Source organism: Stenella coeruleoalba, assembly GCF_951394435.1.
Source record: "Stenella coeruleoalba genome assembly, chromosome: 5".
Classification (NCBI taxonomy): domain Eukaryota; kingdom Metazoa; phylum Chordata; class Mammalia; order Artiodactyla; family Delphinidae; genus Stenella; species Stenella coeruleoalba.
The window spans coordinates 78,708,349-78,731,986 of NC_137150.1; the positions used below are offsets into that span (position 1 = coordinate 78,708,349).

The 23,638-nt window shown below is 38.6% G+C and overlaps 1 protein-coding gene across 3 annotated transcripts in view; it reads left to right on the top strand.

Moving 5' to 3' along the window:
• Positions 1-23,638, top strand: part of GPR156 (G protein-coupled receptor 156) — a 94,844-nt gene that overhangs the window by 14,312 nt on the left and 56,894 nt on the right. For all 3 annotated transcript variants that reach the window (XM_079922643.1, XM_079922645.1, XM_079922644.1), the window contains exons 2-3: positions 19,666-20,143; positions 20,359-20,495. In XM_079922643.1, coding sequence (XP_079778769.1) covers positions 20,048-20,143; positions 20,359-20,495 — 233 coding nt within the window. In that variant the 5' untranslated portion in view covers positions 19,666-20,047. The remainder of the gene's footprint in view (positions 1-19,665; positions 20,144-20,358; positions 20,496-23,638) is intronic.

A 23,638-nucleotide genomic window follows, 5' to 3' on the forward strand; every position in this document is an offset into this window, starting at 1 on the left:
TTGACAGCAAAATATTCATTCATTTCAAGTACACACGGAACATTTATCAAGAGAGACCATATTCTGGGCTGTAGGACAAGTCTCGATACAGTTAAAAGGATTCAAGTCATACAAAGTATGTTCTTGACCACAGTAGAATTAATTAAGAAATCAATAATAACAATCAATAATCTTCAAATATTTGAAAACAATAATGCATTTCAAAATAGCTCTTAAGGCAAAGAAGAAATCAAAAGGGAAATGAGAACTTAGTTTGGACTGAATGAAAATGAAAAGTTACATATAAAAAGCAGTATAGGTATACCTCATTTTATGGCATTTGGCAGATACTGAGTTTTTTACAAATTGAAGGTTTGTGGCAACCCTGCCTTGAGCAAGTCCACTGGTGCTATTTTTCCAATGGCATTTGCTCACTTAGTGTCTCTGTGTCACATTTTGGTAATTCTTGCAATATTTCAAACTTTTTCCTTATTAGTATATTTGTTATGGTGATCTGTGATCAGTGTGTTTGATGTTACAATTGCAAAAAATACATCTTGCTGAAGGTTCAGATGATGGTTAACATTTTTTAGCAATAAAGTATTTTTAAATTAAGGTATATACGTTGGTTTTTTAAGACATAATGCTATTGCACACTCAGTTGACTATAGAATAATGTAAACATAACTTTTATATGTGCTGGGAAATCAAAAAATTCATTTGACTCACTTTGTTGTAATATTCACTTTATTGTCATAGTCTGGAACTGAAACTCTCAGTATCTCTGAGGTATGCCTATACTTAGGTGGAAATTTATAGTGCTGGGGACTTACAAGAAGAAAAGTCTCAATGTCCTCAACTTCCATCCCAAGCAACTAGAACAAAAAAGAGTAAATGAGACCCAAAGTAAGCAGAAGAAAGGAAATAATAAATATCAGAGCAGAAATCAATAAAATAGATACACAAAAAAGTAGAGAAAATCAAAGTGAATGCTGATTTATTGAGAATATCAATAAAATTAGTAAGCCTCTAGTGAGCCTGATCAAGATAAAAAGAGAACAGATACAATTTACTAACACCATGAATTAAAGAGGTGACAACACTACAAATTCTATAAATATTATAAACAGCTTTCTTCTAATAATTCCATCAACTTAGATGAAAAGAACAAATACCTTGAAAGACACAAACTACCAAAGTTTATTAAATATGTCTTAGAGTTCGTGAAAGCCCACATCTATTAGAGAAAAAGTCTTAGCAAACTAGAAGAGAATTTCCTTAACCTGATAAAGGGAATCTATGGAAAACCTACATCTAACATCATATTTAATAGTAAAAGACCTTGCTCCTAAGATCAAGAACGAGACAAAGATGTCCACTGTCACCAATTCTATTCAACACTGTTCTGGAGGTCCTAGCCAGTGCAGTAAAGTAAGAAAAAGAAATGAAAGGCATCCAGTTTGGAAAGGAAGAAGTAAAACTGTCTTTATTTGCACATGACCTGATCATCTATTTAGAATATTAAATGGAATCTACAGAAGAGCCACTAGAACTAATGAATGAGTTGAGCATAAAAATACAGTATCAATATACAAACATCGTTTGTGCATATAAATACCAATGTTGAACAATCAAAATTGGAAGTTAAAATAATAGCATCAAAAATATGAAATACTCAGGGATAAATCTGATAAAAATTGTGCAAGACCTATATACTGAGAATTACAAAACCTTATTGAGAGAAATTTAAGAAGACCTAAATAAATGGAGAGATATACCTTGTTCATGGGTACTATTGATTGAATGTTTATGTCCTCCCCAAAATTTATATGTTGAAATCTTGTCCTCAGTGTAATGGTATTTGGAGACAGGGCCTTTGGGAGATGATTAGGTCATGAGGGGGAAGCCTTCATGAATGAGATTAGTGCCCTTATAAAAAGAGGCCAGAGAGCTAGGTAGCTCTCTTTCCATCATGTTAGGATATAACAAGAAGTCAGCCATCTGCAGACTGGAAGAGGACTGTCACCAGACCATGATCATGCTGGCACCATTATCTTGAACTTCTAGTCTTCAGAACTGTGAGAAATAAATTTATGTTGTTTATAAGCCACTTAGTCTATGGTATTTTGTTATAGCAGGTGAGCTGAAAGACAATGGGTTAGAAGGTTCAATATTGTTAAGACGTTAATTCTCTCCTAATTGATCTATAGATTCAATACAATCCCAATCAGAATCCCAGATGACCTTCTTGTAAAAATGATAACCTCACTTTAAAATTCATGGGAAAATGTGCAGTATCTAGAATAGCCAAAACAGCTTTCAAAAAAGGAACAAAGTTGGAGGATTATTGCTCTCTGTTCGTTATTTTGAATGCAAGAGTGTTTTCAGAGGTTTATGCATATGTCAAAACTTATCAAATTGACACTTTAAATATGTGCAGTTTATGGTGTACAATTTATACCTCAATAGAGCCGTTTATTTAAAAGCCTAATAGGAAAATGGGATAAAATACAAATACAAAATAGTCTAAAATAACCCAAAAAACCCATAGGACAGATTGAGAACGTAAAACAAATAGTAACATAATAGATTTTAACTCATTTATGTCAGTAATTATCTTAAGAATAAATAGAATACTCCAGAACATATATACACTACCAAATATAAAATCGATAGCTAGTGGGAAACAGCCACATAGCACAGGGAGATCAGCTCGGTGCTTTGTGATCACCTAGAGGGGTGGGATAGGGAGGGTGGGAGGGAGATGCAAGAGGGAGGAGATATGGGGATATACATATATGTATGGCTAATTCACTTTGTTATAAAGCAGAAACTAACACCATTGTAGAGCAATTATACTCCAATAAAGATGTTAAAAAAAAAGAACGAATAGAATACTCCAATTAAAAGACAGAGATTATTGTACTAGATAAAGAACAGACATATTAAAAAGGATTATTAAAATGTTATAATTGGTGACAGAGTTTTTCATAGCCTTCATCATTTTTTTTTTTTTGGGTGGTACGCAGGCCTCTCACTGTTGTGGCCTCTCCCGTTGTGGAGCACAGGCTCCGGACGCGCAGGCTCAGCGGCCATGGCTCACGGGCCCAGGTGCTCCGCAGCATGTGGGATCTTCCCCGACCGGGGCACAAACCCGTGTCCCCTGCATTGGCAGGCGGACTCTCAACCACTGCGCCACCAGGGAAGCCCAGCCTTCATCATTTTAATGCACCATGCTTTACTTGTGGGTAGCCACAGAGAAATGTTTGATTTATGAGACCAATATAAAGAGAAACCTTAATTAAAAAAAATTTTATCCCTAGCTTCACCAGAGTTGTGGCTTGAAATGAGCCTCTTCACTTGACATGAGTGGGGTTTGTAGGAGGGGTTAATGGGTGGGCTATGATTCCCCCCTCCTGATTTTGTATGTAAAGTATTACATATTTATATATGTTTTTCAGGAGAGGATCAGTAGTTTTCATCAGTATTTCATGTCCAAAAAACTATTTAAGAATCATGGTTTGAAGAATGAATAAATTGAGTGCTACACTAGGTGTCTAATTTCTTTTTTTTTTATACAGCAGGTTTTTATTGGTTATCTATTTTGTACATATTAGTGTATATATGTCAATCCCAATCTCCCAGTTTATCCCCCCGACCCACTTTCCCCCCTTGGTGTCCATATGTTTGTTCTCTATATCTGTCTCTATTTCTGCCTTGCAAACTGGTTCATCTGTACCATTTTTCTAGATTCCACATGTATGCGTTAATATACAATATTTGTTTTTCTCCTTCTGACTTACTTCACTCTGTATGACAGTCTCTAGGTTCATCCACATCTCTACAAATGACCCAATTTCGTTCCTTTTTATGGCTGAGTAATATTATATTATATATATGTACCACATCTTCTTTATACATTCGTCTGTCAATGGACATTGAGGTTGCTTCCATGACCTGTCTACTGTAAATAGTGCTGCAATGAACATTGGGGTGCATGTGTCTTTTTGAATTATGGTTTTCTCTGGGTATTTGCCCAGTAGTGGGATTGCTGGGTCATATGGTAATTCTATTTTTAGTTTTTTAAGGAACCTCCATACTGTTATCCATAGTGGCTGTATCAATTTATATTCCCACCAACAGTGTAAGAGGATTCCCTTTTCTCCACACCCTCTCCAGCATTTGTGGTTTGTAGATTTTCTGATGATGCTCATTCTAACTGGTGTGAGGTGATACCTCATTGTAGTTTTGATTTGCATTTTTCTAATAATTAGTGATGTTGAGCAGCTTTTCATGTGCTTCTTGGCCATCTGTATGTCTTCTTTGGAGAAATGTTTATTTAGGTCTTCTGCCCATTTTTTAATTGGGTTGTTCGTTTTTCTGATATTGTGCTGCATAAGCTGTTTATATATTTTGGAGATTAATCCTTTGTCCATTGATTCGTTTGCAAATACTTTCTCCCATTGTGAGGGTTGTCTTAATGTCTTGTTTATAGTTTCCTTTGCTGTGCAAAAGCTTTTAAGTTTCATTAGGTCCCATTTGTTTATTTTTGTTTTTATTTCCATTACTCTAGGAGGTGGATCAAAAGAGATCTTGCTGTGATTTATGTCAAAGAGTGCTCTTCCTATGTTTTCCTCTTAAGAGTTTTACTGTGTCCGGTCTTACATTTAGGTCTTTAATCCATTTTGAGTTTATTTTTGTGTATGGTGTTAAGGAGTGTTCTAATTTCATTCTTTTACATGTAGCTGTCCAGTTTTCCCAGCACCACTTATTGAAGAGACTGTCTTTCTTCCATTGTATATTCTAGGTGTCTAATTTCTTAGTACTTCTCTGAAATTAATTTCTAGTGAATGGTTCAAGTGATTTGGTCTGTATGTATGTACATGAGCCTCATCACAGTAGCTTGGAGTAGCAAGTTAAAGGTTATTCCAAGGATTGTGTGGTTCCACACAATCTGATGAAAGCCTTATGTTTCCTTAAGCTAGACTCAGGTTCTCATGGAATGATTCTCAGATCAACAGGTGCAACATCACCTGGGAACTTACTAGAAATGCACATTCTCAGGCCCTACTGAATCAGAAACTCTGGCAGTAAAGGGCCTGCAATCAGTATTTTTTAAGGCATTCTCCAGGTGATTTTGATGTGCACTAAAGTTTGGTAACCACTGGGTTAAACTATTCTTAGAAAAGTCTATTTCGTACCCCCTGCTTTCAGGCCAAGTTTAGGACATTTTGGTAAGGAAGTGGCTGCAGAATGAACAGTCCAGTGTCAATAGCTTATATTTTCCATCTCTTTATCCTCAAAGAGCCTGAATCACTGTCACACAGTGTCTTGGGTTGCACAGCAACACTGAGCAACAGTTCAGAGAAACCCAATGTCCAGATAAAACTGGAATTTGCAGACACAGCATGTGAGTTCGCTCATAAAAATTCTAACCAGAAGGCTTTTCAGGAATGAGTCCCATTAATTCCAAGGGCCTTGGATCACTGCTGCTTTTGAGGAGTAGAACACTGTTTCCTCAGCAGACTGAACCTCAGGAACGAAGTGTTGTTTACCTTTTTCTAGCTGTACGGCATCCTCACCAACACCCTTTAAAGAAGTACTCAGTATCACCATGGCTCCGTTGGCAAGGTAGATTAATGAATTCACTCAGCCTATGTTCTGGGTATCCAGCAGGACTGAGGTCTCAGCTATAGCAGCATAAAACCTGAGCTGTCCAAAACCAGCCTCTGAAACCTTCAAATGATCATTCTCTCTGGTCCTTCTGTTGCCTGAAGCTTGATTTGTCGTGACACCTTACTGTTTCGCTGATGAGAAATAGCACAGAGCACTTCACAGCAGTTCTCATTAAAGGAGGGCAGCCAAGTGGAATTCATTCTTGGCTCTTCATAATTTTCAAGTGAGAATTTTACTGCATATTAATGAACACTAATTGACATTTGTGACTGGTTTTTATGGAAATCATGCATATATAATTTGCATGACAGTACCTAAGTGCAACTCTGAGAAGTTGGTGAGGGTTTTTGTATGTTGCTGGGGTTTTTTGTTTTTTTGTGTGTTTAATTCCCAACTCCAATCCCTGGCAGTAGTGTGGAATATTCACATGTCTCTAGGCTCCGTCTATAAGGCAGTAGTGGTTCACAGCCCAATTTGTGTGGTTGTGCCAGTTTATACCTGAGAGTACAGAGGGTCACAAAACACATCAGGGCAGGTCTCTGAAAGTAGGAGATGCTCCCACAGTAGTCAGGGGGATTTTCCAGCCCTCCTTTATAAATCAAATCTGCTGGTTCTGCTGAGTTATAGGAGTATCTCACTGTCCTGAGGATTGTTCCCAGGAGTATAGGACTCCTATCCTATATAATGTTTTCTAAACATCTCTGGGTTCACTTCACCAAATATGTACTGATCACCAGGCCCTGTGCTAGGTGGTAGAGCAAGACCACGTTGTCTTGTTCCCTGCTGCATCCCTAGGTCTTAATGACCAGCCCATAATAGTTGGTCAGTCAACATTTATTGAATTAACGATCATGGTCTCTACCATCAGGGATCTATAATTCAGTATCCTTACAAAATTTGATTTTAAATACAATATAAAGACCGTTACTCTTCATGTTAGAAGAAACAATGATTTAGAACTTGGGATTCTGTTAGAAACTTTAGAGAAACAAGATAGATAACCTTGGCTATATGATCCAAGTCTTTTGTATAAACGACCCTTCTCTATTGTGGAAATGAAAGAAGCCAATATTTATTGACGATCTAGTATATCAGTTCCATGTGCCTGCATCCTGGACATCATATGATTTAATCATCAACAAAACCTGTGAGGTGTAGGTAGTATTATCCTTATTTCACTGAGGAGGCAGCTAAGAATTGGAGAAGTTAAGGGACTAACCTAAGACACCACAGATACAAAATGATGGAGCTGAGAGTTAAATTCAGCCTGGGCTTTGTCCATTGCAGTATCACTCATTATACCCAATGGTCCTAGGATGTGTGAAATGAAGCCAGACTCCATGTACTGGGATGGAGGCTGAATTGACCCAGGGACCCTGAGGTGTGCCCTGCATTCAGTTGATCTACTGTTTACAGTAAACCTACTGCTTACAGCACTGTTGTTCAGATCCTGTGGGGGACCCACTCCAATAGACAGTCTGATTCACTTTAATTCTACCAAGCAGCCAGAAATATTTAAACACTGTAAGCAGAGGGAGAAGTCAGATTTCATAGAAGAAAAGTTACAAGTAATATCAAATTAAAAGGTTGAGTATGGCCTTCTGTAATGTTGAACAAAAATGTCCTACAGATTGCAGAAAAAAATCACTGACTGTGCGCTGGGAAGCTCTGGAGAGGAGAGGCTTTAGAACACAGGGATTAGGAAAGAATGGTGGGATAATCCAAGAATTCATACGGAGCCCAAGGATCCGAAAGGTTCGTTTTCTCTAAGACTCACATTAAAGTGGTGAATCAAGTCCACTCTCCTTCACCCCACCCTGTCCTCTTCCCACCCCTGTCAAGGGACACCCAGTGATTCCCTTCTGCTTCTAAACTCCCCTAAGAGGGATGTATTTGGAGCAGCTGTCTCTCCTCCCCTTGATCTTCCCCCCAGTGAATCAAGATTCCCTGCACGAGCCCTGCTCCAGGGTCCTGGGGATGATTATTCAGAAACCGTGAAAGTATGTGGAAAACTTAACTGGAGGCACTTCAGAGGCTTTAAAAGAGAACTTTTATCATTTCTCCCTCTTTTATAAGGCAAATCTGAGGTTCTGAGAAGCAGATTAATTCAGTACACTTTACATTGTTGGGGAGAAAATGTACAAGTTCCAAAACGTATACTCTCCCAAGAGAATATTCTTTCCCCTTCCACAGTGTTCCTTTTTTCTCTCGGACCTCCTCCACAAACTTCTAACTACAGCCTTAGAGCTGTTACCCCTATGGCCCTGCTCTCTCCAGTTGCCTCCACTGGCCCTGCACACATTCTGTGTATTCACATCAAACCTGCCTTCCTGCTGGTCACCATTCCCATCCGGCACTCCCCTGTACACACACACAGTCTCCATCTTCCCTTCCCCAAGCCCAGGCCTTTGCCCCAGATGTTTCAAGTGCGTGAAAGGCCAATCATAACTTCCTTTAAAGGACATTTAAAGTAGTATAGAAAGAGAACTGAACTTGGGACACCAAGATTCTCTTCCTAGGCTCACCATGTGATCCCTGAACCTCCCAACCTCTGTGGGGCAGTTTTCTGACCCATAAAATGGAGACTGGACTTGATTATATCTGAGGTTGCTTCCATCTCCAATATTCTGTGACTTCACGTACTTTCCTGACTGAACTGTCTTGTTCATAGACACGCAGTTCTTTTCCACCCTAATCTCATGCTCATCCTCTCTTAGAAAGAATTTACAACTGTAAGCCATCTTCTGTGTTGAGGATCTCTGTGGTGGGCGGTCGTTAGAGGAGGTTTAATCCCCTCCTCCCTGTGTGTACTTGTCTGCTGCCTCCACAAAGAGCAGTGTATGCTTAGGCAAGAGACGTGAATTTTACTGTTAGTATAAGTGACCCATATGCAGCATGTTTGTAAATCTGCTACCAGAACATAACACAGTGCATTCAAAAACAATTAAAATGCATTTTACGTTCCCTGCTGTTTATAATTATCCATGTATCTGCTGCCTATATTAACATAGTTAATGTGGAGGTAACACTTGAGACAATATTAGTGCCAGAAGGAACGTTACTATCTAGTCACTGCTATTGGTGGTGGTTTGAATAGATATATTTTTTATTAATTTGCATGTGGTTCTGACCTACCTCTTCTTCATGGATAACCTGAGGCTGAGATACTTCAAACAATGTATCTATTTGCTCACATTGGGTAGAAACATTGGTATTACTTCAGCTGTCCCTTCTGCTTTTAATATAAAGCATGTATTGGGTTGAAAAATGAAGGAATAAGGAAATCCAGACAAAAGGAAAATAGTCATAGGATAATATAACGAGCCAGAAATACCTAACACTGCACAGTTGCTATAAGTGAACCACATATTTGATTCCAAGCTTCCCAGCAGCCAAAGGAGAAAGAAGTGTACTACTCATGACATGAAAATGTTCCAGAAAAAGACAAACTTTTCCTGGTATTTGAAAGGAAGAGAAATTTCCACCATCTGTCCTCATGGAGGAGCCACTAAGTCAGTGTTGTAGACCACACCTTCGACAATATTTTACTAATACCTACAATGCTAATTTTGTTCATTTATTCAATAATCATTTATTGCATGCCTACTATGTGCCATATATGTTTCAGTGCATTACAGTTATTGTTCTTTTTGATGCTCAAATTATCCTGTCATTGACCAGTGGAAGTCTGTTGACTCCTGCATCCCTTTGACATGATTCTGTACTCTCTGTAGTCTGATAATTTTTCATGCTCTAGTATGACAAAATGTCCCAGTTTCATCTCATATATTTCCAGCTCCGTAGCTTAAATTGACTATTTCACTAAAGAAACCTGATTACTTTTAGTGAAAAATGGTTTTAGAGACTACAATCTGGGCACTTGGAGTGCTTATTGTTGCTATGTTGTACTTACTTCCAAACTTCAGTTAACAGACTAGGAAATATGAATATTTTAGAAAAAGAAAAATTTTGAGTCCATACTGATATTTCCCATTTAAGTAAAAGATTGAGAGATTTTTAACTTATTTTATTTTATATGCATTTTTTTTCTCTTACTTTGAAATTCTTAGTTCCCATTGACAGAAACATAATTACTTATTTGCTTTATCTAATAGGTAGATGCGTGTATGTGTATATGTATTTATATCCATCTATATAAAATAGGAACAATACCCACTTAATGCCATTTAAGATTTCTTTGTGGTTATTTTTTGTCTTTCGGGTATATAATCAAATTACTTTTACTTAAAATGATTCTTCTCTATGTGGTTATGTCATTAACTTGATGATAATAATTTGTTTCAGCTTGCTTTCTAATTTTTAGATATTTATTTTCTCTTTGATTTAATTTTGTTTTTTTTTTGAAGTTTTGAATTTTATTTTATTTATTTTTTATATAGCAGGTTCTTATTAGTTATCCATTTTATACATATTAGTGTATACATGTCAATCCCCATCTCCCAATTCGTCACACCACCACCACCACCCCTGCCACTTTCCCCCCTTGGTGTCCATACTTTTTTCTCTATATCTGTGTCTCTGTTTCTGCCCTGCAAACCAGTTCATCTGTACCATTTTTCTAGGTTCCACATATATGCGTTAATATACGATATTTGCTTTTCTCTTTCTGACTTCACTCTGTATGACAGTCTCTAGATCCATCCACGTCTCTACAAATGACCCAATTTTGTTCCCTTTTATGGCTGAGTAATATTCCATTGTATATATGTACCACATCTTCTTTATACATTCGGCTGTCGATGGGCATTTAGGTTGCCTCCATGACCTGGCTATTGCAAATAGTCCTGCAATGAACATTGGGGTGCATGTGTCTTTTTGAATTATGGTTTTCTCTGGGTATATGCCCAGTAGTGGGATTGCTGGGTCATATGGTAATTCTATTTTTAGTTTTCTAAAGACCTTCCATACTGTTCTCCATAGTGGCTGTATCAATTTACATTCCTACCAACAGTGTAAGAGAGTTCCCTTTTCTCCACACCCTCTCCAGCATTTGTTGTTTGTAGACTTTCTGTTGATGCCCATTCTAACTGGTGTGAGGTGATACCTCATTGTAGTTTTGATTTGCATTTCTTTAATAATTAGTGGTGTTGAGCAGCTTTTCATGTGCCTCTTGGCCATCTGTATGTCTTCTCTGGAGAAATGTTTGTTTAGGTCTTCTGCCCATTTTTTGATGGGGTTGTTTTTTTTTTTAATATTGAGCTGTATGAGCTGTTTATATATTTTGGAGATTAATCCTTTGTCCATTGATTCGTTTGCAAATATTTTCTCCCATTCTGAAGGTTGTCTTTTCATCTTGTTTGCAGTTTCCTTGGCTTTGCAAAAGCTTTTAAGTTTCATTAGGTCCCATTTGTTTATTTTTGTTTTTATTTCCATTACTCTAGGAGGTGGATCAAAAAAGATCTTGCTGTGATTTATGTCAAAGAGTGTTCTTCCTATGTTTTCCTCTAAGAGTTTAACAGTGTCCGGTCTTACACTTAGGTCTTTAATCCATTTTGAGTTTATTTTTGTGTATGGTGTTAAGGAGTGTTCTAATTTCATTCTTTTACATGTAGCTGTCCAGTTTTCCCAACACCACTTATTGAAGAGACTGTCTTTTCTCCATTGTATATCATTGCCTCCTTTGTCACAGATTAGTTGACCATAGGTGCGTGGGTTTATCTCTGGGCTTTCTATCCTGTTCCATTGATCTATATTTCTGTTTTTGTGCCAGTACCATACTGTCTTGATTACTGTAGCTTTGTAGTATAGTCTGAAGTCAGGGAGCCTGATTCCTCCAGCTCCGTTTTTTTCCCTCAAGACTGCTTTGGCTATTGGGGGTCTTTTGTGTCTCCATACAGATTTTAAGATTTTTATTCTAGTTCTGTAAAAAATGCCATTGGTAATTTCATAGGGATTGCACTGAATCTGTAGATTGCTTTGGGTAGTATAGTCATTTTCACAATATTGATTCTTCCAATCCAACAATGTGGTATATCTCTCCATCTGTTTGTATCATCTTTAATTTCTTTCGTCAGTGTCTTAATAGTTTTCTGCATACAGGTCTTTTGTCTCCCTAGGTAGGTTTATTCCTAGGTATTTTATTCTTTTTGTTGCAGTGGTAACTGGGAGTGTTTCCTTAATTTCTCTTTCAGGTTTTTCATCATTAGTGTATAGGAATGCAAGAGATTTCTGTGCATTAATTTTGTATCCTGCAGCTTTACCAAATTCATTGATTAGCTCTAGTAGTTTTCTGGTGTCATCTTTAGGATTCTCTATGTATAGCATCATGTCATCTGCAAACAGTGACAGTTTTACTTCGTCTTTTCCAATGTGTATTCCTTTTATTTCCTGTTCTTCTCTGATTGCCATGGCTAGGACTTCCAGAATATGTTGAATAATAGTGGCGAGAGTGGACATCCTTGTCTTGTTTCTGATCTTAGAGGAAATGCTTTCAGTTTTTCACCATTGAGAATGATGTTTGCTGTGTGTTTGTCATATATGGCCTTTATTATGTTGAGGTAGGTTCCCTCTATGCCCATTTTCTGGAGAGTTTTTATCATAATGGGTGTTGAATTTTGTCAAAAGCTTTTTCTGCATCTATTGATATGATCGTATGGTTTTTATTCTTCAATTTGTTAGTATGGTGTATCACATTGATAGATTTGCATATATTAAATAATCCTTGCATCACTGGGATAAATCCCACTTGATCATGGTGTATGATTCTTTTAATGTGTTGTTGGATTCTGTTTGCTAGTATTTCGTTGAGGATTTTTACATCTATATTCATCAGTGATATTGGTCTGTAATTTTCTTTTTTTGTAGTATCTTTGTCTGGTTTTGGTATCAGGGTGATGGTGGCCTCATAGAATGAGTTTGGAGGTTCCTTCCTCTGCAATTTTTGGAAGAGTTTGAGAAGGATGGGTGTTAGCTCTTCTCTATATGTTTGACAGAATTCACCTGTGAAGCAATCTGGTCCTGGACTTCTGTTTGTTGGAAGTGTGATTTTTAATCACACTTTCAATTTCATTACTTGTGATTTGTCTGTTCATATTTTCTATTTCTTCCTGATTCAGTCTTTGAAGGTTATACCTTTCTAAGAATTTGTCCACTTCTTCCAGGTTGTCCATTTTATGGGCATAGGTTTGCTTGTAGTACTCTCTTAGGATGTTTTGTATTTCTGCAGTGTCTGTTGTAACTTCTCATTTTTCATTTCTAATTTTATTGATTTGAGTCCTCTCCTCTTTTTCTTGATCAGTCTGGCTAATGGTTTATCAATTTCGTTTATCTTCTCAAAGAACCAGCTTTTGGTTTTATTGATCTTTGCTGTTTTCTTTGTTTCTATTTCATTTTTTTCTGCTCTGATCTTTATGATTTCTTTCCTTCTACTAACTTTGGGTTTTGTTTGTTCTTCTTTCTCTAGTTCCTTTAGGTGTAAAGTTAGATAGTTTATTTGAGATTTTTCTTGTTTGTTGAGGTAGGCTTGTATAGCTATAAACTTCCCTCTTAGAACTGCTTTTGCTGTATCCCATAGGTTTTGGATCATCGTGTTTTCATGGTAATTTGTGTCTAGGTATTTTTTGACTTCCTCTTTGATTTCCTCAGTGATCTCTTGGTTATTTACTAATGTATTGTTTAGCCTCCATGTGTTTGTGTTCTTTACGTTTTTTCCCCTGTAATTGATTTCTAATCTCATAGCGTTGTGGTCAGAAAGATGCTTTATATGATTTCAATTTTCTTAAATTTACTGAGGCTTGATTTGTGACCCAAGATGTGATCTATCCTGGAGAATGTTCCGTGTGCACTTGAGAAGAAAGTGTAATCTGCTGTTTTGGGATGGAATGTCTTATAAATATCAATTAAATCTGTGTGGTCTATTGTGTCATTTAAAGCTTGTGTTTCCTTATTAATTTTCTGTTTGGATGATATGTCCATTGGTGTAAGTGAGGTGTTAAAAGTTCCCCACTATTTTTGTGTTACTGTCGGTTTCCTCTTTTATAGCTGTTAGCAGTTGCCTTATGTATTGAGGTGCTCCTATGTTGGGTGCATATATATTTATAATTGTTATATCTTCTTCTTGGATTGATTCCTTGGTCATTATGTAGTGTCCTTCCTTGTCTCTTGTAACATTCTTTATTTTAAAGTCTATTTTATCTGATATGAGTATTGCTAGTGCAGCTTTCTTTTGTTTTACATTTGCATGGAATAGCTTTTTCCATCCCCTCACTTTCAGTCTGTATGTGTCCCTAGGTCTGAAGTGGGTCTCTTGTAGACAGCATATATATGGGTCTTGTTTTTGTATCCATTCAGCAGGCCTGTGTCTTTTGGTTGGAGCATTTAATCCATTCATGTTTAAGGTAATTATCAATATGTATGTTCCTGTTACTATTTTCTTAATTGTTGTGTGTTTGTTTTTGTAGGTCCTTTTCTTCTCTTGTGTTTCCCACGTAGAAAAGTTCCTTTAGCATTTGTTGTAGAGCTGGTTTGATGGTACTGAATTCTCTTAGCTTTTGCTTGTCTGTAAAGCTTTTGATTTCTCCATTGAATCTGAATGAGATCCTTGCTGGGTTGAGTAATCTTGGTTGTAGGTTCTTCCCTTTCATCACTTTAAATATAACATGCCACTCCCTTCTGGCTTGTAGAGTTTCTGCTGAGAAATATATATAAGGAGTTCCCTTATATGTTATTTGTTGATTTTCCCTTGCTGCTTTCAGTAATTTTTCTTTGTCTTTAATTTTTTCCAGTTTGATTACTATGCGTCTCAGTGTGTTTCTCCTTGGGTTTATCCTGCCTGGGACTCTCTGCACTTCCTGGATTTGGGTGGCTCTTTCCTTTCCCACGTTAGGGAAGTTTTTGACTATAATCTCTTCAAATATTTTCTCGGGTCCTTTCTCTCTCTCTTCTCCTTCTGGAACCCCTATAATGCGAATGTTGTTGCGTTTACTGTTGTCCCAGAGGTCGCTTAGGCTGTCTTCATTTCTTTTCATTCTTATTTTCTTTATTCTGTTCCATGGCTGTGAATTCCACCATTCTGTCTTCCAGGTCACTTATCTGTTCTCCTTTTTTTTTTTTTAATTTTTAAAAATCTTTTCTTCTGCCTCAGTTATTCTGCTATTGATTCCTTCTAGTATATTTTTCATTTCAGTTATTGTATTGTTCATCTCTGTTTGTTTGTTCTTTAATTCTTCTAGGTGTTTGTGTTTTAATTCTTCTAGGTCTTTGTTAAACATTTCTTGCATCTTCTTGATCTTTGCCTGCATTCTTTTTCCGAGGTCCTGGATCATCTTCACTATCGTTATTCTGAATTCTTTTTCTGGAAGGTTGCCTATCTCCACTGCATTTAGGTGTTTTTCTGGGGTTTTATCTTGTTCGTTCATCTGGCATATAGCCCTCTGCCTTTTCATCTTGTCTGTCTTTCTGTGAATGTGGTTTTTGTTCCACAGGCTGCAGGACTGTAGTTCTTCTTGCTTCTGCTGTCTCCCCTCTGGTAGATCACCAATATTTTATTTTTGGAGTGTCTAATCTACTATATTTTTAATTTTGTAATTGCATTTTAATCTCTAGAATTCTGTTCGGGTTTTTAAAATATATTCTCCATTTCTCCTTTCATTTTGTTTATGTTCTGTTTTATATCTTATAGCATATTTATAATAGTTGTTTTAAAGTCCTTATGTGGGCTTCCCTGGTGGCGCTAGCGGTTGAGAGTCTGCCTGCCGATGCAGGGGATGCGGGTTCATGCCCTGGTCCAGGAAGGTCCCACATGCCGTGGAGCGGCTGGGCTGGTGAGCCGTGGCTGCTGAGCCTGCGCGTCCGGAGCCTGTGCTCCGCAACGGGAGAGGCCACAGCAGTGAGAGGCCCGCGTACCGCAAAAAAAAAAAAAAAAAAAGGCCTCATGTGCCAATTATATTATTTCTGTTATTTCTTTATTTTTTTTCTATTTTTTGGCTGCGCTGCACAGGATGCAGGATCCTAATTACCTGACCAGGGATCAAATCTGTGCCCCCTGCCGTGGAAGTGTGGTGTCCTAACCTCTGGACTATCAGGGAAGTCCCTCTGTATGTTTTTATTGAATTTTTAAAGTGTATTGTTATAGGTCTTATTTCTTGCATCTTTGCATGCCTGGTAATTTTTTATTGATGATGGACATTTTGAATTTTATGTTGTTGAGTGCTGGCTCTTGTATTCCTTGAACCAACATTGTATTTTGTTCTGGAATGCAGTTAGGTTTTTTCTGTTTTTTTTTTTTTTTTTTTTTGCAGTACGCAGGCCTCTCACTGTTGTGGCCTCTCCCGCTGCGGAGCACAGGCTCCGGACGCGCAGGCTCAGCGGCCATGGCTCACGGGCCCAGCCGCTCCGCGGCATGTGGGATCTTCCCAAACCGGGACACGAACCCGTGTCCCCTGCATTGGCAGGCGGACTCTCAACCACTGCGCCACCAGGGAAGCCCATGCAGTTAGGTTTTTTGTGGATCAATCTGATCCTTTTAAGGCTTACTTTTGAGCATTTTTAGGGAAGGTCCAGAGTAGTTTCTAGTCTAGGGTTTATTTAGCCCCATTTTTTTCTGAGAATTGTATCCAATGTCCTGTATATTATGAGGTCTCTCCACTCTGGCTGGTGGGAACACAAAGTATTCCCAACCCTGTGTGAACTCCAGGAAATGTTCAGCTACTGCCTACCAGTGGTTATTTCTTTCACTTCAAGTAGTTTCCTCTCACTCATGCCTAGATCAATACTCAGAAAAAGACTGAGAGGATCCCCTGCAGGTTTCCAAAGCACTCTCTTTCTTGGTATCTCCGTCTTCTTCATTACTCTGCCTCACAAATTTGTTTGCCTGATGTCCCTAAACTGCAATCTAGTCTCCTTACCTCAGCAAGACTTCTAGGCTCTCTTTGGGTTTCCCTCCTTGTGCTGTGGCCTGGGAACTGCCTTCAGGCAGTAACTTGGGATCAATTATTGTCACTGGAAGGACATATTTATTTATTTATATTTCACTTTATATCTGTCAATTGTAGGTTCACCTCATTTGTTTTCCAAAGTCCTGTGAAATCTGTTATCCAATATCTGGTAAGAGTTGCTTTGTATATTTTGTCTGGTTTTCGAGGTGTTTACAGCAGGATGGCAATTCCAATAGCAGTTAATTCTTCATGAACAGAAGCAGAAGCTGTACCAACTACAAAACAAATTTTTAAAAGACAGTAATTGTAGGACTGTTTTTCAATAGCCAGAAATAATGTGTAGAAGAATAGGGTAGATTTTTGTGGAAAGATATGGGGGCTCTTGAGAGTTGTGAACCTGTAAAGGACCATCTTGCTCTTTGGAACAGTGTAGTTGATCCAGTATCTGTTTTGCTGATCCTAATCACCGGGCAGGATTCTGTCAAATAAATTGTAAGCCCTACCACTTCATCTTCTTGGGCCTGCTACTGTCTGTGGACTAGACAGTTTACCTCTGTAGACTTTGGTGGGGGCGGGAATTGCTCTTGGAGGAGCCTGGCAGACCTTTCTCTTTGTGCCTTGGATTCTGTATCTATGTTATAGTCAAATGTCTCACTATTATCCCCTCTGACACACTACTTCCCACCCACTTTCCCAATCACTCAATACTTTTTGAAATCATTCAACTCTGTCCTCTCAATAACTAAGCCATTCACTTGTTTCACCACTTCTTCATGTGTGAATCTCTGTAAATGTGTGCTAATGTTATAATTGAATGCCTGCCCCGTGGAAGAGCCTAGTATCATGGTTTATAAAGTTCCTACACTGGATATCCATGGACTGGAGGGGTGCCTAGCATTCAAAGTTCCATGCCAGTGAGTTCAGTCTGTCCAAGGTGACCTTTAGAATGCACTCAGAAATTTATGTTCAGCTGGACAATCCTATCATGTTCACAGAATCTCCCAAAGATGATTTGGGCTTAAGGTTGTTAGCCCTTCTGAGATCCACAGTGTTGACCAGGGTTTCTCTACCTTAGCATTACTGACATTTGGGGCTGGATAAGTCTTTGTTATTTGGACCATTCTGTGAATTGTAGGATGTTTAACAGCATCCCTGGCCTGTACCTACCACATGTCGGTAGCACCTTCCTCTCAGTTTTGACAACCACAATGTGTCCAGACACTGCCAAATGTCCTCTGGATGTGCAAAATTGCCCCAGTTGAGAGTTACTGATATAGACATTACTGTTGTGGGCCACACTCCAGAGATCCCATAGATGTGAAGCTCTGGGAACTAAACATGAAGAAACCTAACAGGCCATTGGTGTCTTCTTGGGGTGAGGTCAGTCCAGGGTGTCTGCCCCATGCAGGATATTAACTGGGAGGACATTGACCTTTCAGTTAAACTCCTGGATTTGAGTCCCGCGTCTGCAGATTTGGAGCAAGATTCTCCACTTTTCTGCTCTTCAGTTTTCTTATGTGAAAACGAGGAGATGTCTTGTTTACCTCACATGACACAGTTGTGAGAACAAAATGAGGTTTTACATATATACACACACACATCTATATGATGTAAGGATACACAGACAGGGACTTAATAATGGTTTAAATGTAAGTGTACTTATTTGCCAGTATGATTAAAAGGGCAATACAGGAAAAATATATTTTTCAATCCATCATATAGTCCTCCCTGTGGCTTCCAGTATTGCTCTATGCTAGAAAGCACAATAGGGGATGTCTAACTTTTAAGAAAAAAAAATTATCTTTTTAGTAATTAAATTTTCAACTAAATTAAGATGCAAATAGTCAGATTTTTATATTTACTCCTTAATTTTGCATTCAGTAATCTGATCAGACTTCACAAGAATTTAAATGTCTTGACAGGAGGTAGTGGCTTTTAGTTCTCTTGGGATTTCATTGTAATGAGCCTGGTAAATAATTCAGGAAGATATGAGAGGCCAATATATGGGCAGCACCTGGTGCTATATTGTTCCTGTCTAAGCATGCAGAATCCAAAGATGGCATTCTACACCAGTCACTATTGTTCTGACTTAAACACAAGTCCTGTATTCAGTGGCCATTGGAATAATAATAATTGATTTTTTTCCTCTTCCAAGTTTCCTCCACAATAAAAGAAAACTGTGCTAAGCTGTTTCAGAAACACAAAGCAGAAGTGGCATCCTTTTTTAAATTCCCACTGGTAAAATTTCAAATCTGTTTCTCTGTTACGGGGTAGATTGCTTCAAAGTATTGGGGACATGTCTGCCTTTTCTGCTGGAGTTAATTTAAGCCTCTCTACTTTTGAGCATTTCTACTTTTGTTCTGCAAGGTAGAGCTTTTTTTTAGATCACAGTATTCATATTGCAATCATCTTCTGAGAGAAATAACACCATCCTCTGGCCACTTGCTCACTCTGTGGGAATTCTTAGAACCCTCAGTTTCTCTCCCTATTACCTGAGTAGCCTATCCCACTTCTAGTAGTCTAACAGTTAAAAAATAAACAAACAGAAAACTCTTGGCAAAGGGCTTGCATATCCTTTTGAGATCCCAGCTGACTGGGCATAGAATGTTCCTCCCTTCACTGAGCTAACAGGAGTGAACAGGACCAACGAACAGACAATGTATGCAGACGGTATGGGCACCTGAGCCTACCACCACCCAGGATCAGACAGAGCTTAATCCCTAAGTTGCATAGAAATATCTTTGAAGGGCAGGGGGGGTTTCCACTAGGGAAAAAAGAAGATGTGTTCACATATTGAAACTAAAATTCTTGTAGTGCTGGACCATAAAAGGGATCAGAAGAGGGACTGTAGAGCTGTATATCTATAAATTGTTAGGTGTGCTTTGTCTTTGTTTTTAAAGTATTGTTTATTAAAGAGGTTTTGAAATATATTTATTTAAATATATACTATATTTTAAACCTTTGTTATATGTAATGTATATAACTACATATAATAAAAATATATAGTTAAAATGTGTAAAATATTTTAAACCTCTGTAATAAGCCATTTACATATATGTGTGTGTTTGTGTTTATTTGTGTGTGTTATATATAAATAACATTTGTTTTTTAACAGGCTTAATTGCATTCTTCTCCTTTGAGACCTGTGTGAGAGTACTTGGAGCAGCGACTGCCATCTGGTGGCAAGCCAGAATCATCGCAGTGTGTGACTTCATGGTTACTAAGATGCCCGCTCTTGCCTCACATGGTCTGCACTGGCAGCAGGGGACGAGGAGAGCCTGGAGGGTGTCTGATGAAGGAGCTTAGTGAAATAACTCTCCACTTCCACCTGAATGGATTGTTCGTCCCAGATTCTGCACCAGGAGCCAGCTTCAAAATGACACCTCTGAAGAAAAGATTTGAGTTGCTCTTCTGTTTTACTCAAAGATCTTCTGGTTATCTACTGGTGGGTAACCAAGACTGTGAATAAACACATACCAAGAGGGGCATATGATGACATGGAGTCTGAAATAAGCTGCTCTGAATTGTGTGATGGTTTTCCTGGCCAGGAGCTGGAGCGGAGACCCCTTCATGATCTCTGCAGGACAACAATTGTAAGTGAGCAGCCATGGGGTGTCAGGGCTGCTTAGATGTACACGTTGTTGTTATTATTGTTGATGATGGTAGTGGTGGTGGAGGGGGGAGAAGTACGAGGAGGAAATGCTTATGCAGGACATTATGTCCCAGCTCTGGGGGTGATGGGGGCAGTTCATGTTTGATCTATAGAAGAGCCTTCGTTCCTAACAGCTTCTCTTCATTCTGTTCTCAGACCTCTTCCCACCACAGCAGTAAGACCATTTCTTCATTATCTCCTGCCCTCTTGGGTGTTGTTTGGACTTTCCTCAGCTGTGGAATTCTGCTGATAGCCTTCTTTCTTGGCTTCACAATTCGCTGCAGGAAGAACAGGTAAGCAGCCCCATATCTCGTTGCCTGAAACATGAAACCCAGAGTGTTAGTGTCATTTTGGCACCACGAGCTGCTGGCTGGTATCAGCAAAGCTTGTGTTCTACTGTGGCGTTAAACTATGTGAGAAGCTGTCCCTGAAGGAGGCCTGGCCTTGCAGTACAATTCCCTCTTGAGAAGGAGAAAGGTCTGGCCCACTCCTGTGCTAACTACTACAAGGATATCCAAAGAAGAGAATGAAGAGTCTCTCCTCATAAAGGATGGTGAGATCTTTCCGAGAAGATGAGGTATTTGTATGAAAAATAGAGAGCACGTGGAGAAATATTCCAAGGCATTAAAGTTTATGGCAGCACAATTGGAACCAGTCTGGGTAAGCTAAGGTTTCCGTAAAAATAGTGAAGCCCCACTACCTGGCTATTCTGCTAGGCAATTGTGACTGGTTGGAAAGTCACTGGCTCATCCAGGTAGGGGCGTATGGCACCCAGGACTGACAAAAGAAACAAAGTGATGGCTTTTTTTCTGAAGGGACTTGCAGAATCTTTCCTTCACTGGTATCCAGTCCTTCCCTCAAGGCCCACCCCATCTCTCCCACTCTGTGCCATCCTCCTGCCCCAGCTATCCCAGGCTCCCTCCTGAGAAGCCCTGCTCCAGCCTTCTCTCCCTGGTCTACAGGTGATTTCTGGATGGAGCCCATGTCAGATTTCAACAACCCCCTCAGAGATGCCAAACTCGCCTGTCCCCACAGCAGCCTGACACTTTGTGGCGATCAAATGTATTATGCTCCGTTGCCTGGGCTTGGCACTCAGATGAGGGTCAGTCAGTTGGATTTGTCTGCAGGCATTTTGGGGTGCCACTGGCCATCTGAGGCTTGGAGGACATGGAACTGTTAGGCAGCAGTGGCTTGATCTACTGGGTCAACCTCAGCACGGCAGTGAGGAGTGGCACTTGGCCCTGGGGGCACCCCTGAAGCTTCCCCAGCCACTTTTCATTCTGTCCCTCAAATACACTAAGCCCACTCCCATCTTAAGGCCTTTGATTTACTGTCACTTTACTGTTCCCACTGCCTGACAGTCTTCTCCAGATCGTCCCATGACTAGTTCCTTCTCATCTGATAGGTCTTGTCTCAATTGTCATCTCTTCAGGGAGGATTTCCCTGATCATCCTATCTAAGGTAGCGTCTCTACAGAATGGCCACCCAGCCCCCTACGTCTCATGCCAAATCACCCTGTTTTATTTTCTTCATAGCAAGTATCACTCTCTGATAATACCATATTTATTGATTTACCTGTTTATTGTCTGCATCCCCCACCAGAATGTAAAGTCTGTGAACACAAGGACCTTGTCTGTCATGCTCACCACTGTTTCCAGCATTTAGAACAGACTGGAACGTAGTAAGTGCTCAGTAAATATGTTTTCAGTGATCCTGGGAGTAAGGAGATTTAAATCCCAGCAGTAGCTGCTGCCAAGAAAATGACTAGGAAAATCACACATTCCAAGGTTAGAAAACTATGGAGTATACTATTTTCAGTTACAACACATTTCTGTAATGCAAGTTAGTACCCAATTGGCAAATAAGAAAATAACATCATTGGTTCATATGTAATTTTTTCCCCAGCTAATCAATAGTTTAAAGCATCCAGGGGCAAGCTTTCTTACAGTTAAAGAAGGAAGCCTTAAGCTAAGAATACTGTGATAGCAGTGCAAGCAGTAGCTGGTTTAATGGCTTCAAGAATTGGTATTCTACCTACAATGTGACGCTATCTGATGAAGTTGCAGGAGTAGATGAAGACATGAAGAAGACATTTCCCTCGTATTTAAAAACAATTGATTGCTGAAGAAAACAGAGATCCAAATTAGATTTTGATGACAATGTTATCTATTGGAGGTGAATGCCCTTCAGGACCTATGTCTTGCAGATTTAAGGCTGTAAAAATCAGCTGTGATCCTGGGTACAAGTGGTAGTGGACATTTACTGAGTACTAGGATTTTAATTGAGATAATTATTGTTTTTTATTAGTATTCTGGTTACAAAGTTAAATGTGTTTCATATGTTATGGCCCCACATTATTTTCCCATAAGCCATTACTTTTATCCACAATTTTGTAGAATGTGAGGTTTTTTAAAAAGCATTTATATGTCTGAACACTTGTAAACAGTGTTATAGCAGAAGCACCTGTATTTGTTTCATTCTACTAAAGACTTTGTTCCTTGTCTTGCTTGCAGCGGGAGCATGACTTGGCATAAAAAGTAACATATTAAGAGGCGCTGTGAGTAAAAACACATTTTGCAGTTAAGTAGCTTACAAGGTCAGACAAGGAAACATAAAATAACCCAGTTTCAAAAGTGCTTTCTTAAATAGTAAAATTTGTTCAAAGGTGCAGCATCACAGTTAGATGCCTCATTTCACTCCAGTTCTGTGGTCTCTAAATTTGTGAATGTGACTCTGTGTGTGCACACACATGCATGTGTGTGCCAGAGTAAGAAAAACATTTTAATAAAATAAAAATAATGTAGCAGTGTTCAAGTTCAGTCACCAATACTGCATTTTTGATAACATTTTAAAATGTAGTCTACAAGGGAAAATCTGTAAAGATACAGAAGACTTGAACAACTCCATCAACCAACTTGACCTAATTGACATTTGTATAATCCTACACCCAACAGGAGCAGAATACACATTCTTTTCAAGTACACACAGAACATTTACCAAGATAGATCACCTTCTGGGCCATAGAGAAGATCTTATTAAATTTAAAAGGATTCAAATTATACAAAGTATGTTCTCTGACCAGAATGGAATTAAATTAGAAATCCATAACAGAGAGATCTCTGGAAAATTCTGAAATATTTGGAAACTAAATAGAATACTTTAAAATAACCCATGGTCAAAGAAGAAATCAGAAGGGAAACTAGAAAGTATTTTCAACTGAATGAAGGTGAAAACACAATATATCAAAAATTTTTGGATGCCATTAAAGCAGTACTTCAGGGGAAATTAGAGCACTAAACTCCATATTATAAAGAAGAAAGATCCACCTTACAAAACAGAAAACAAGAGCAGATGAGTCCCCAAATAAACAGAAGAAAGGAATAATAAAAATCAAAGTGGAAACTTATAAAATGAAAAACAGAAAAGCAACAGATAA